Source organism: Triticum aestivum, chromosome 4D (assembly GCF_018294505.1).
Source record: "Triticum aestivum cultivar Chinese Spring chromosome 4D, IWGSC CS RefSeq v2.1, whole genome shotgun sequence".
In the NCBI taxonomy this organism is placed as follows: domain Eukaryota; kingdom Viridiplantae; phylum Streptophyta; class Magnoliopsida; order Poales; family Poaceae; genus Triticum; species Triticum aestivum.
In genome coordinates, this window is record NC_057805.1 from 43,142,062 (window position 1) to 43,158,054 (window position 15,993).

Consider the following 15,993-nt stretch of genomic DNA (forward strand, 5'->3'; position numbering starts at 1 on the left):
ACACACAAACACGGACGAACGAAGACAAGATCCACGTGGATCCACTGAAGACAAACGCCGACCAAATCCCGCGAGATCTGTTGGATACAAACCTCCACATGCCCTCCAACGATGCTAGAAATAACACATGGACGGGGACTAGGCAGGGAGAACCTTATTCCATCTTCACAAAGCCGCTGCCGCCTCGCCCCTCTGAGCAGGAGACAAACCCTAACAAAACTCAAAAGAGCATGAAAAAACGGAGCCCTCCCGCCGGCAAGGGCCGGGATCCACCACGCCTCCATGCCTTAAGGCCGCAGGAGATGAGGTAGACCGGTGGCGGCACCCGCGGGAGTCACGAGAAAACCTAACCAAAAGGTCCTCTTTCTTCCACGGGAAGAAAGAAAACAATCTATCCTGCTTGTGATCCACAGTCCACATAACTGGTCTTCACTAGACTACAACAAGAAATGGCAGTTATGTCTTCTATAAAGTTATGGTATACCTTTGACATAGTCTTGAAAAGAAAAGTTGAGAAGAGTCATTACATTTCCAGTAGAAAATCTGAGATGAAATAATAGTAGATCGTTGAAATCTAAAATTGTGGACTATGTAAGGAGAGAGAAAAATGGTTAAAATCAATATTCCTTGAACACACGACCTTGTACCGGCAAAGCACAATTATATTTATGTCAAAAATATATGACATGCAGTTTTTTAATATCATAATTTAATATATGACTAATATAGTTATTATTGCGAGCCGAGCATATTCAGATAGTTATGTTTCTTGTGATAGAGTCTGTCCATTAGGATTCAAGTCATATACTTAATACGAGTTGGCGACGTCAATTATGAGATACTATTCCGGCTTAAGTTTCTCAGAGATCAAATTCATTAAGGCAGAGTGAAAGCGCGGACAGTCAGCTATGCCACATGACGCATGCTGGTTGGCCACAGTGAGAAAGTTTCTAATTTTTTAAAAGATTATTTTTTAAAAATGAAAGTGCAAGTTCTTTTTTTAGATAAATGAGTTTTTTTAAGATAGAGAAACGCACGCACTTCCTCTCAAGCGGCGTGCAACGCACTTCCTCTCAAGGGGCGTGCGATAACAGGGCCTAACCACTAGCGCTTATAGACTGATTTTTCTAGACAAATTTGATCGCAAAATGAATTCTAGTAAGTCATGGCAAAAAATACAATCAGCACTCCAAAATGCTTCCAAAACTAGCATTTTTAAAGCATAACATTTTTTGCCATCACTTCCAAGAATAGCATTTTTGATAAATTTCGTCACAAATTTTTTTTAGAATTTTTAAATTTTGCTTACTTTTTATTTATTTATTTTACTAGCTTGGAGCAGATACTCCGCGTCCCCTCATCAGACAAATTACGTCAAGAAAAATACTATGGAAGCACTGTTTAAATTTACTTTAAAACCATGTGTAAAATTTGTCTCCATAATACTTTTGTTGGATTTCATGAACTACAAAATTATAGGGGAAACTTGAAGGGTGGTATGTACAGCCCAGCCGTAACAAGCTCAATCTCAGTATTACAGAATGGTGCTCCGTATGCTAACTCGCTCTTTTGCTTTGCCTGACAAATGGGAAGCTGTCTGAGTAGAACCCTATTCAAAACAGTTCATGACTGTAAGCTCCGGCCGAGCAATCAATTCCGTCTGTTGGCTGTACAGATCTCAATGTGAAATCTGGGAGGGCAGTTTCCCATTATTTCGCAATGAACTTCAGGTCAGCATCCACTTGGCGGTGAAGTCGGCTCTTGTGCCAAGAGAATACCATCACCATTTTCAGTTGCTGGTGGTGATTGATCGCGCATCAGCCTCGCCGCTTCTTCCAGAGACGCATGTAGCTCATCGTGCATAATCGATCTCTGGAAGGTGAAGGCAGCGCCGTTTATACACGGACTAGACCGTGGCATCGCCTTGTCCTCGAGTATCCGTTTGACAGCCTGCAACAAATCGAAACAAAAGACAGGTCGTTAACGTTTAGTAAATTTGAACAACTGAATTTGAAACCACAAAATCTTGGTTAAATCACAAACGGAATCTGAGCCATATGGCCCTTATCCTCTATGAACCTCAACAGCAGGTCTATTTTGGGTGAAAACCACTCGGACCAACACAACTATTGACCGTGAAATATGTGAATCCAATTTATCATACATTCCTTAATCGTTGTGAAATGAGCAAAGATGAACCATATATAATACATAACTGATGTTGTGCCACCATACACCAATTTGCAGTGTATAATATCAATACATTGTAGGTAACAGCAGACATATGACTGTTAAATGTAAAAGCAATACCAAAGTATTGTTTGGACAAACTTACTAAGCTCTACCAAGTTTGCACTATTATATAAAGAGTTATCACACAGGGTTAACAATCCTTGAGGGGATCAAATTTGCCAATGTGGACTGTAAGGTACCATTAGGAAAGCTGACTTGGGGTATTTTGCTGCTTGGTTTCCTGGCAAACAGGGTATAGAAGGTAAACATGATGCAAACTGAGCAAATATGGACTGACCGTGCATGAGAAAAACAGATAGGAAGATAAGCCAGCAGTAAAATACTGGGAGCTGGGCAGTTTCTGATTGCTTTCATGGTTCCCTGCTCCTAGATGAGGTCACTCAGGCATTAGATTTTTGTAGAATTTGCTATTATTTACCCTGTAACCAATTCATTCCCTAATAATTCCACTAGAGACGCCTCTCATTGTTTTGTTTTTATGATATGACACATGAAACTCTAGGAAAATCCATTCAGGCCATCTTAACAGATGAATCGTGATACCTACTCATGTTTTATCTCAATAATATGCCACTTTTCTCAGTATCTCCCTGATTTATTATTAACACTATTTGCCCCATTCAAACTGACTAAAAAGCCCACCATGTATGTGTATCACTCCTGCCCAAGTATGGCCACGGCAGTACTGCAATCCATTCCTTAACACCATCTGCATGCTATCATCTGAAAACCTAATAACCTAGCAATTATTGCTTTTGGATAAACTGCTGCCCTTTGGACAATTGGCATCAGTTCAAGGGCGCCTTGGATATGGAGCCAGTGATCTGTAGAACTCCATGGCTGAGTACGCCATTTGTCTTATTTTCACCAACTTCCTAGCATTATCTTCTGACTTAAACATGTGATGTTTACACAGAGCTGACCACACAGTATGTTTTTTTCTTCGAAACGGAGCCACGCCGTATGTAATGCTAATGCGCAGCGAGAACATCTTTCCGAGAGCTAATTTGGATAAACAGGCTCAAGAACAGGTCTAGGTCCCCAATAATCCAACCTGATCTAGATTTTTGTCATTCAATGAGGGGAAAGGTGTCAAAATCCAAATGTAACTAATAGGGGGGAGGAAACATTGTAGATCACAAGAGTTGAATGGTAACTAGTCAATTTTACTAATTTGAGTCACATTTATAGAGTAACATTTCTTTGACGTCTGCTTGCAGTCTTGACCCAGAAGGATTAATTTGGTCTGCTCTTTCTTTTACAGTAGGTACAGCTTACAATGTTGCAGAAAATTTCTCTAGCATCACAGGATTTAACCAGAAGTTTTATACCATGCTGACCAGGCCGCTCAAATCACACATGTTTCCTAACAATCAACCACTGCTCCGCACCGAAATGCTAATATGCTATTGATGAAAATGCATGTACTATATATTTCAGGAAGTTCTAGGATGTGGCTTGTTAAAGCTACTATTTTGCATCCCATTTAATTGATCGGCCGCCAGGTGCTTTCCTAAAGAACAGAAAAATTGAGCACTGATGTCTCGAAAGAGCGCAAACCTGCAACATCTTGGGATGGAAGGTGGGAACGCCGACTTGGGAGACAGCAGCTGCGCCGAAGAAGTTACCAAGCAGCGCGGCGTCCGTAGCTGACAGCCCCCAAAGCAGACCGGCCGCGAAACCGGCGAGATAGCTGTCTCCGGCACCTGTAGGATCCACCTGGACGGCGGGGAACGGCGCCACGCGAGCCTCCCCGCCGTCCCAATACAGCCGGCACCCATCCCTCCCCTCCGTCACGATCACGCAGCAGCGCCGTCTCGCCGTCTCTACCCCCACGTACGGCGCCTCCTCCGACGACGCCTTGAGGAACGCCACTCGCTGCAGAAGCCCCGCGTACGGCGTACCCTCCAGCGCCACGTGGCGGACGGCAGCGCCGCTGCCGTCGCCCTCGGCGTCGAAGGCCCGGATCAGCGCCTGCGCGTCCACGAGCACCGCGCGGCAGAGCCGAATCATCCGCTCGAGCGTCTCCGGCAGCACCTCCCCGGCGACGCCGACGGCGAGGCCGTAGGCGAAGCGGCGGTCGGGGAGGTCCTCGGGGTAGATCGGATCGCAGGCGTGGACGCGCCTGAGCTGCCTGTCGGGCGCGTGCGCGGACGCGGCGGCGTCGGAGAACCGGGCGTGGAAGGAGGTGGTGGGCCGCGCGGGGCAGAGCAGCGGCGGGTGCCGCGCGGGCGCCGGCGCGGAGGCGTAGGCGAAGTCAGGGCCGACCTTGGACACGACGGAGAAGGAGGCCTCCGGGGGCGAGGCGGCGTCGAGCACGTTGGAGACGAAGGCCGCCGCGCCGCCGAGCGTCTCGCCCACGACGCGGCCGCCCCGGAGGAGCACGTCGTGGCAGTAGCTCCCCACCACGAGGCCCTCGAGCGCGGGTCCCGCCTTCGGCTGCTGCTGCTGCCCCGCCCCTTCGTCGTCAGGCTCCGGCATGGTGGCGGCGACGGCGACGGCGTTGGGGGGCGGCGCCAGCGTGGGACGGGCGGTGTCGGAGAGGCGGAGAGGCGGGCGTGGGAGGAGAGGAGGGGCGCGACGGCATGGCGCGGGGGCGAGGACGGGAGGGGAATAAATGCGCGGGGTGGTGGGGTGATTCCGGGAGGCGACAAGGGCGTCTTTACAGATGCCGCGGCGGTGCTTGGCGCGGGGCGATACGTGGTGGCGGCGCACGTGTGAGCTGGAGCGGCGGCGGCCGCTGACTCCGCTGCGTGGAAGGCCGGAGGACGTCAGGCCGCGGAGCCATGGATCGCCGGCTTCACCAACCCTTGTCCATGTGGCTTGTGAAGTTACTCTAGGGAAATTCGATCTTACGATCTCATTGGATCGTAGTCGCATGAAAAACAAAGAAAACCGCATGATTAAATGTCATCTATTACCTTTGTTCCAAAATATAAGTAGTTGGGGGAGTTCAATTTACACTCCTAACGACTTATATTTAGGAGGGTGGGTAGGCTGACATTCATAATTTATTTTCGCCTTCACCTCCCACCGTCCTCTTTCACTGTTTTTTCTCATTAAAAAATCAAATCTTTTACACCTTTCGCTAGGAAAAAAAAGCAGTGCTAGGTGGCCCATTATTTTTGCATGATACATGGCCGAGCTAAGTTAACCATCGTGGATCAAATTTGTACTTGAAAAGTGAGACGCGAGATCACAGTGTCGTGTGCGGGTCAGCTCTCAAACATTATGTGCAGAGACATTCCGGGGAAAAAGTAACCTTAGTTTCAAGCCGAGACACTTTTTTCCGATCGAAGGAAGTACTATTGAAGGAGAGTTTGTACCTTCGTCTCCTCGCCTCCATCCCCTCCCATCAATTAACTTGAAATAATCTAAATCAAATTGATACTTTTCTTTCCTTGTCCTACTCATTCCCTAAAATAAACATGTGTTAATTTATGAAGAGTGTCATTCATTGGAGGGAGAATCATGTTAATTATGTGGAATTCTTGTACAGAATGATTATGTTAATTAGGAAAAGTATCATCGAGCGTTTGATAGGATGATCACATTAATTATGGAAAATCTATCATCGAGCGTTGGACCTGAGGATCGCGTACACTCGCTTCCACCCCTCCCATCAATTAACTTGGAACAATCTAAATCAAATCGATACTTTCCTTTCCTCATCATACTCATTCTATCAAAAAAACACGCGTCAATTTATGAAGAGTGTCATTCTTTGGACGAGGGATGATGCTAATTATGAAGAGTATATTCTTTGTAGTAAGAGAGGATCGTGTTAATTAGGGAAAGTATCACCGAGCGTTGAACGGAAGGATCATGTTAATGATGGAGAGTATCATTCTTTGTGTCGGATTTCGGCCTAAACCCTTGAGGTTCGAACACTGGGGTGCGCATGAAGATCTCTCCTCTCCCACGCTCTCGCACTCCACGATCTCACGGACTAGCTCGCCGAACCCAAAGAACACGAGGACACAAAATTTATACTGGTTCAGGCCACCGTTGTGGTGTAATACCCTACTCCAGTGTGGTGGTGGTGGATCGCCTCTTGGGCTAGGATGAACAGTACAAGGGAAGAACAGCCTCCTGAGGAAAGGTGTTCTTGTGCTTGGTCAGTTGGCGAAGGTTTCGATCCTCGCTCCTCCCTTCCTCTTCTCTTTCCTCTTTTCTTCTCCTCTCTCTCCTCTATGGAGGTGGCTAATCCTATTTATAGAGGCCCTGGTCCTCTTCCCGAATATTGAGCGGGAAGGGATCCCACAACAGCCAAGTTTGAAGGGGACAGCTAGTACAGCTTATCCTGACAAAAGTAGTCTTCGCCTGCCAAAGGCTCTGGTGGTGACGCCGTCTTGGGCTCCACGGTGACCTCCGTCCTGCCGTCATGTTGGTCTTGGTCTCGTTGCACCGATATGGAAACCTTTGCCTGATGCCTCGGGACTCCTTGGCTGCGCCTGCCCTTTTAGCACCAAAGAGGAAACAAGGACACTGCGATCGCTGGCGCCCGCCTGGCCTTGATCGTCATGGCTTACGTCACGGGAAACCTCGCCTTGATCTCTCCGCCCCTCGCGAGCCAGCTTGGTGAGGCCACCCCTGAGGAGGTCTTGTGTCATCCGCCTCGCGAGGCTTGGCCCCTCGCGAGGGTCTTGAGTACTTGCTGGTGAAGATGGGTCGTACGGGCCCGCTTGTGGAGCCACGCCGTGGGCCGCAGGCAGGCAAGTCTGGGAACCCCCATTCCCAGAACGCCGACCAAGGCGCGCTCGGACTTGGCTTCGAGGCGAAGCCAAAGGGCAAGTGCGGAGCGCCGCGGGCCCCAACAGCCTGCGGCCTTGGTCGACGCTTCTCCATGCTGCCTCGGCAACTGCCCGATTTGACGAGTCCCTGCTGCATGCAAGAAAGGGTTATCATTACCTATGAACGTGGTGATCGCCGGTTGGCCTTCTCTTGCTATAAATGAGGAGGGGGGCAGAGCTCCCGTCGCCCATCTCTTCCTGCTCTGCTTGCTTCTTCTCCTTTGATCCATTGCTAGCAGAGACACCATGTTCTTCAAGGTCTTCGACGCGGAAGGCCGCCGCTTGGAGTGCTGCCCGGGACGAGGCCGTCAGGACCGCCCCGCCAGCAGTTCCTCCAGCAGCAGCGACGCTTGGGAGTCCAGCGACTCTCCCGAGCTCTATGAGACTCCGAAGACAAGTGACGACAGCTACATGCCCCCGAGCTTCCGCCGCGCCCGGAGCAAGGCTGCAGCATCCGGTCGCCGCCGTCGCTAATCTGGATGGGGTTGGCGCCAGCCTCCCATGGCCCACTGTTGATGATGACGTCGGCCGCGTCGGCGCGTGTAGATAGGGCTCTTTGAACTTCCTTCCTTTTGTTCCCTGCAAGGAATCGAGAAGAGCCCCGCGGGGGTGTATAAAGGGCCTGTAATGTCTTTTGTTGATATTATCCTTATTGTGAAATTGCGTGGGTGTGTGTCCTGCTCTGGCTCAGTCTCCCCTTTCTATCCTCGCAACGATGTTGTGCTCTACGCCGACAGGTCCCGGTCCCCAGGCAGGCTGCAGCCGTCGCTGGTATGCCAGGTCGCGATGCCGTGGTCAAGGCCAGGAGGTGAGCGGCCCAAGGTCAGTAAGAGCTCCTGAGACGCGATGCTCAGGAGGTCCCCTTTGGCGCACAAGCGGACATCAAGAGGTAAGAAAGGGAGCCGACGTTGCCGCAACAGGGCTGCAGCAAGTTGAAGGAAATATGCCCTAGAGGCAATAATAAAGTTATTATTTATTTCCTTACATCATGATAAATGTTTATTATTCATGCTAGAATTGTATTAACCGGAAACATAATACATGTGTGAATACATAGACAAACAGAGTGTCACTAGTATGCCTCTACTTGACTAGCTCGTCGATCAAAGATGGTTGTGTTTCCTGGCCATAGACATGAGTTGTCATTTGATTAACGGGATCACATCATTAGGAGAATGATGTGATTGACTTGACCCATTCCGTTAGCTTAGCACTCGATCGTTTAGTATGTTGCTATTGCTTTCTTCATGACTTATACATGTTCCTATGACTATGAGATTATGCAACTCCCGTTTACCGGAGGAACACTTTGTGTGCTACCAAACGTCACAACGTAACTGGGTGATTATAAAGGTGCTCTATAGGTGTCTCCAAAGGTACTTGTTGGGTTGGCGTATTTCGAGATTAGGATTTGTCACTCCGATTGTCGGAGAGGTATCTCTGGGCCCACTCAGTAATACACATCACTATAAGCCTTGCAAGCATTGTGACTAATGAGTTAGTTGCGGGATGATGTATTACGGAACGAGTAAAGAGACTTGCCGGTAACGAGATTGAACTAGGTATCGAGATACCGACGATCGAATCTCGGGCAAGTAACATACCGATGACAAAGGGAACAACGTATGTTGTTATGCGGTCTGACCGATAAAGATCTTCGTAGAATATGTGGGAACCAATATGAGCATCCAGGTTCCGCTATTGGTTATTGACCGGAGAGGTGTCTCGGTCATGTCTACATAGTTCTCGAACCCGTAGGGTCCGCACGCTTAACATTACGATGACAGTTATATTATGAGTTTATATGTTTTGATGTAACGAAGGTTGTTCGGAGTCCGGGATGTGATCACGGACATGACGAGGAGTCTCGAAATGGTCGAGACATAAAGATTGATATATTGGAAGCCTATGTTTGGACATCGGAAGTGTTCCGGGTGAAATCGGGATTTTTCCGGAGTATCGGGAGGTTATCGGAACCCCCCGGTAACTTAATGGGCCTTAGTGGGCCTTGGTGGAAGAGAGGAGAGGAGGCCAGGGCAGGGCCGCGCCCCCTCCCCCCCAGTCCGAATAGGACAAGGAGAGGGGGGCGGCGGCCCCCCTTCCTTCCTCCCCTCCACCTTTTCCCCTTCCTCTCCTAGTCCAACATGGAAAGGGGGGAGTCCTACTCCCGGTAGGAGTAGGACTCCTCCTGGCGCGCCTCTCCCTTAGGCCGGCCGAACCCCCCTTGCACCTTTATATACGGGGGCAGGGGGCACCTCTAGACACACAATTGATCAACGATCTTTTAGCCGTGTGCGGTGCCCCCTTCCACCATATTACACCTCGATAATATCGTAGCGGTGCTTAGGCGAAGCCCTGCGTCGGTAGAACATCATCATCGTCACCACGCCATCGTGCTGACGAAACTCTCCCTCAACACTCGGCTGGACCGGAGTTCGAGGGACGTCATCGAGCTGAACGTGTGCTGAACTCGGAGGTGCCGTGCGTTCGGTACTTGATCGGTCGGATCGTGAAGACGTACGACTACATCAACCGCGTTGTGTTAAACGCTTCCGCTATCGGTCTACGAGGGTACGTGGACAACACTCTCCCCTCTCGTTGCTATGCATCACCATGATCTTGCGTGTGCGTAGGAATTTTTTTGAAATTACTACGTTCCCCAACAGTGGCATCCGAGCCTGGTTTTATGCGTTGATGTTATGCACGAGTAGAACACAAGTGAGTTGTGGGCGATATAAGTCATACTGCTTACCAGCATGTCATACTTTGGTTCAGCGGTATTGTGAGATGAAGCGGCCCGGACCGACATTACGCGTATGCTTACGCGAGACTGGTTTCACCGTTGCGAGCACTCGTTGCTTAAAGGTGACTGGTGGGTGTCTGTCTCTCTCACTTTAGTTGAACCGAGTGTGGCTACGCCCGGTCCTTGCGAAGGTTAAAACAGCACCAACTTGACAAACTATCGTTGTGGTTTTGATGCGTAGGTAAGAACGGTTCTTGCTAAGCCCGTAGCAGCCACGTAAAACTTGCAACAACAAAGTAGAGGACGTCTAACTTGTTTTTGCAGGGCATGTTGTGATGTGATATGGTCAAGACATGATGCTATATTTTATTGTATGAGATGATCATGTTTTGTAACCGAGTTATCGGCAACTGGCAGGAGCCATATGGTTGTCGCTTTATTGTAGGCAATGCAATCTGTTGGGAATCGTAGCATAATTTTAAAATTTTCCTACGCTCACCAAGATGCATCTATGGAGTCTACTAGCAACGAGGGGAAAGGAGTGCATCTACATACCCTTGTAGATCGCGAGCGGAAGCGTTCCAATGAACGTGGATGACGGAGTCGTACTCGCCGTGATCCAAATCACCGATGACCGAGTGCCGAACGGATGGCACCTCCGCGTTCAACACACGTACGGTGCAGCGACGTCTCCTCCTTCTTGATCCGGCAAGGGGGAAGGAGAGGTTGATGGAGATCCAACAGCACGACGGCGTGGTGGTGGATGTAGCGGGTCTCCGGCAGGGCTTCGCCGAGCTTCTGCGAGAGAGAGAGAGGTGTTGCAGGGGCAGAGGGAGGCGCCCAAGGCTGTAGGTTGCCGCCCTCCCTCCCCCCCTTTATATAGGCCCCCTGGGGGGGCGCCGGCCCAGGGAGATGGGATCTCCAAGGGGGGCGGCGGCCAAAGGGGGGGAAGTGGTGCCTTGCCCCCCAAGGCAAGGGGGAAGCTCCCCCTAGGGTTCCCAACCCTAGGCGCATGGGGGGAGGCCCAAGGGGGGCGCCCCAGCCCACTAAGGGCTGATTCCCTTCCACTTTCAGCCCACGGGGCCCTCCGGGATAGGTGGCCCCACCCGGTGGACCCCCGGGACCCTTCCGGTGGTCCCGGTACAATACCGGTAACCCCCGAAACTTTCCCGGTGGCCGAAACTGGACTTCCTATATATAATTCTTCACCTCCGGACCATTCCGGAACCTCTCGTGACGTCCGGGATCTCATCCGGGACTCCGAACAACTTTCGGGTTTCCGCATACATATATCTCTACAACCCTAGCGTCACCGGACCTTAAGTGTGTAGACCCTACGGGTTCGGGAGACATGCAGACATGACCGAGACGCCTCTCCGGTCAATAACCAACAGCGGGATCTGGATACCCATGTTGGCTCCCACATGTTCCACGATGATCTCATCGGATGAACCACGGTGTCGAGGATTCAATCAATTCGTATGCAATTCCCTTTGTCAATCGGTATGTTACTTGCCCGAGATTCGATCGTCGGTATCCCAATACCTTGTTCAATCTCGTTACCGGCAAGTCTCTTTACTCGTACCGCAATGCATGATCCCGTGACTAACGCCTTAGTCACATTGAGCTCATTATGATGATGCATTACCGAGTGGGCCCAGAGATACCTCTCCGTCACACGGAGTGACAAATCCCAGTCTCGATCCGTGCCAACCCAACAGACACTTTCGGAGATACCCGTAGTGCACCTTTATAGTCACCCAGTTACGTTGTGACGTTTGGCACACCCAAAGCACTCCTACGGTATCCGGGAGTTGCACGACCTCATGGTCTAAGGAAAAGATACTTGACATTGGAAAAGCTCTAGCAAACGAAACTACACGATCTTTTATGCTATGCTTAGGATTGGGTCTTGTCCATCACATCATTCTCCTAATGATGTGATCCCGTTATCAATGACATCCAATGTCCATAGTCAGGAAACCATGACTATCTGTTGATCAACGAGCTAGTCAACTAGAGGCTTACTAGGGACAGGTTGTGGTCTATGTATTCACACATGTATTACGATTTCCGGACAATACAATTATAGCATGAATAATAGACAATTGCCATGAACAAAGAAATATAATAATAACCATTTATTATTGCCTCTAGGGCATATTTCCAACAGTCTCCCACTTGCACTAGAGTCAATAATCTAGTTCACATCACCATGTGATTAACACTCACTGGTCACATCATCATGTGACCAACATCTAAAGAGTTTACTAGAGTCAACAATCTAGTTCACATCACTATGTGATTATCACTCAATGTGTTCTGGTTTGGTCATGTTATGCTTGTGAGAGAGGTTATTAGCCAACGGGTCTGAACCTTTCAGAACCGTGTGCTTTACGAATATCTATGTCATCTTTGTGGATGCTACCACGCGCTATTTGGAGCCATTTCAAATAATTGCTCTACTATACGAATCCGGTTTACTACTCAGAGTCATCCGGATTAGTGTCAAAGTTCGCATCGACGTAACCCTTTACGACGAACTCCTTTCCACCTCCATAATCGAGAAAATTCCTTAATCCACTAGGTACTAAGGATAAGTTCGACCGCTGTCATGAGATCCTTTCCCGGATCACCATTGTACCCTCTTGACCAACTCATGGCAAGGCACACTACATGTGCGGTACACAGCATAGCATACTATAGAGCCTACGTCTAAAGCATAGGGGACGACCTTCGTCCTTTCTCTATCTTCTGCTGTGGTCAGGTCTTGAGTCTCACTCAATACTCACACCTTGTAACACAGCCAAGAACTCCTTCTTTGCTGATCTATTTTGAACTCTTTCAAAACCATGTCAAGGTGTGCTGTCTTTTGAAAGTATCATCAGGCGTCTTGATCTATCTCTATGGATCTTGATGCCCAATATGTAAGTAGCTTTATCCAGGTCTTCCTTTGAAAAACTCCTTTCAAACAACCCTTTATGCTTTCCAGAAATTTTACATCATTTCGGATCAACAATATGTCATTCACATATACTTATCAGAAATGTTGTAGCGCTCCCACTCACTTTATTGTAAATACAAGTTTCTAACAAACTTTGTATAAACCCAAAAACTTTGATCACTCCATCAAAGCTTATATTCTGACTCCGAGATGCTTGCTCTAATCCATGGAAGGATCGCTGGAGCTAGCATACCTTTTAGCATCCTTAGGATCGACAAAACCTTTCTGATTGTATCACATACAACCTTTCCTTACGAAAACTGGTAAGGAAACTTGTTTTGACATCCATCTGCCAGATTTCATAAATGTAGCTAATGCTAACATGATTCCGACGGACCTAAGCATCGCTACGGATGAGAAAAACTCATCGTAGTCAACTCCTTGAACTTGTGAAAATACTCTTTGCCACAAGTCGAGCTTTATAGACGGTAACATTACCGTCCATGTCCGTCTTCTTCTTAAAGATCCATTTATCTCAATGGCTTGCCGATCATCGGGCAAGTTCACCAAAGTCCATGCTTTGTTCTGATACATGGATTCTATCTCGGATTTCATGGCCTCGAGCCATTCGTCGGAATATGGTCCCACCATCGCTTCTCCATAGCTCGTAGGTTCATAGTTGTCTAGCAACATGACTTCCAAGGCAGGATCATGCATTAGTCTGAAGTAGTGCGCATCCTCGTCGTCCTACGAGGTTTGGTAGTGACTTGATCCGAAGTTTCATGATCACCATCATAAGCTTCCACTTCAATTGGTGTAGGTGCCACAGGAAAAACTTCCTGTGCCCTGCTACATACTAGTTGAAGCGACGGTTCAATAACCTTATCAAGTCTCCACCATCCTCCCACTCAATTCTTTCGAGAGAAACTTTTCCTCGAGAAAGGACTCGCTTCTAGAAGCAATTACTTTTGCTTCCAGATCTGAAATAGGAGGTATACCCAACTGTTTTTGGGTATTCTATGAAGATGCATTTATCCGCTTTGGGTTCGAGCTTATCAGCCTGAAACTTTTTCACATAAGCATCGCAGCCCCAAACTTTTAAGAAACGACAACTTAGGTTTCTATAAACGGTGTCGTCTCAACGGAATTGCGTGGTGCCCCTTTTAAAGTGAATGCGGTTGTCTCTAATGCCTAACCCATAAACGATAGTGGTAATTTGATAAGAAACATCATGGTATGCACCATATCCAATAGGGTGCAGTTATGATGTTCGGACACACCATCACACTATGGTGTTCCAGGCGGTATTAATTGTGAAACATCTTCCACAATGTCTCAATTGTGTGCCAAACTCGTATCTCAGATACTCATCTCTATGATCATATCACAGACATTTTATCCTCTTGTCACGACGATCTTCAACTTCACTCTGAAATTACTTGAACCTTTCAATAATTCAGACTAGTGTTTCATCAAGTAAATACTCTCAGCATCTACTCAAATCATCTGTGAAGTAAGAACATAACGATATCCACTGCATGCCTCAGCACTCATTGGACTGCGTACATCAAAATGTATTACTTCCAATAAGTTGCTCTCTTGTTCCATCTTACTGAAAACGAGGACTTTCAGTCATCTTGCCCATGTGGTATGATTTGCATGTCTCAAGTGATTCAAAATCAAGTGAGTCCAAACGATCCATCTGCATGGAGTTTCTTCATGCATATATATACCAATAGACATGGTTCGCATGTCTCAATCTTTTCAAAACGAGTGAGTCCAAAGATCCATCTATATAGAGCTTCTTCATGCGTTTTATACCAATATGACTCAAGTAGCAGTGCCACAAGTATGTGGTACTATCATTACTATCTTATATCTTTTGGCACGAACATGTGTATCATGGCGATCGAGATTCATTTCAGGTGCAAGACCATTGAAGGTATTATTCAAATAAACAGAGTAACCATTATTCTCCTTAAATGAATAACCGTATTGCGATAAACATAATCCAATCATGCTTAACGCAAACACCAAATCTCGATGGTAGAGGGAGCATTCGATGCTTGATCACATCAACCTTGGAAACACCTCCAACACATATCGTCATCTCACCTTTAGCTAGTCTCCGTTTATTCCGCAGCTTTTATTTAGAGTTACTAACACTTAGCAACCGAACCGGTATCTAATACCCTGGTGCTGCTAGGAGTACTAGTAAAGTACACATTCATATAACGTATATCCAATATACTTCTGTCGACCTTGCCTGCCTTCTCATCTACCAAGTATCTAGGGTAGTACTGCTTCAGTGACCGTTCCTCTCATTACAGAAGCACTTAGTCTCGGGTTTGGGTTCAACCTTGGGATTCTTCACTAGAGCAGCAAACGACTTGCTGTTTCATGAAGTATCCCTTTTGCCCTTGCCCTTCTTAAACTAGTGGTTTTACTAACCATCAACAATTGATGCTCCTTCTTGATTTCTACTCTCGCGGTGTCAAACATCGCGAATAGCTCAAGGATCATCATAACTATCCTTGATATGTTATAGTTCATCACGAAGCTCTACTAGCTTGGTGGCAGTGACTATGGATAACTATCACTATCTCATCTGGGAGATTAACTCCCACTCGATTCAAGTGATTGTAGTACTCAGACAATCTGAGCACATGCTCAACGATTGAGCTTTTCTCCCTTAGTTTGCAGGTTTAAGAAACTTGTCAGAGGTCTCATACCTCTTGACGTGGGCACTAGTCTGAAATCCCAATTTCAGTCTTCGGAACATCTCATATGTTCTGCGACGTTTCAAAAAAAAACGTCTCTCGTGCCACAATTCTAAACCGTTAGCATTACTCACTGAACTATCACGTAGTCATCAAAACGTGTATGTCAGATGTTTCGCAACATCTACAGACGACGCTGAGGTTCAGCACACCGAGCGGTGCATTAAGGACATAAGCCTTCTGTACAGCAATGAGGACAATCCTCAGTTTACGGACCCAGTCCGCATAATTGCTACTACCAACTTTCAACTAAATTTTCTCTAGGACCGTATTCTAAACAGTAGAACTAAAGCGCAAGCTATGACATAATTTGCAAATACCTTTTTGACTATGTTCATGATAATTGAGTTCATCTAATCAAATTATTTAATGAACTCCCACTCAGATAGACATCCCTCTAGTCATCTAAGTGAAACATGATCCGAGTTAACTAGGCCGTGTCCGATCATCACGTGAGACGGACTAGTCAAGATCGGTGAA

At 47.6% G+C, this 15,993-nt stretch overlaps 1 protein-coding gene across 1 annotated transcript; it reads right to left on the minus strand.

Moving 5' to 3' along the window:
* Positions 1-1,374: 1,374 nt before the first annotated feature.
* LOC123096053 (inositol 3-kinase) lies at positions 1,375-5,191 on the minus strand. The gene is made up of 2 exons (XM_044517644.1): positions 3,814-5,191; positions 1,375-1,950 (listed from the first exon to the last, which is right to left on the minus strand). Exons 1-2 carry the CDS (start codon positions 5,152-5,154, stop codon positions 1,732-1,734), a joined length of 1,560 nt encoding a protein of 519 aa, XP_044373579.1. The 5' UTR covers positions 5,155-5,191; the 3' UTR covers positions 1,375-1,731.
* Between the last annotated feature and the right edge of the window lie 10,802 nt (positions 5,192-15,993).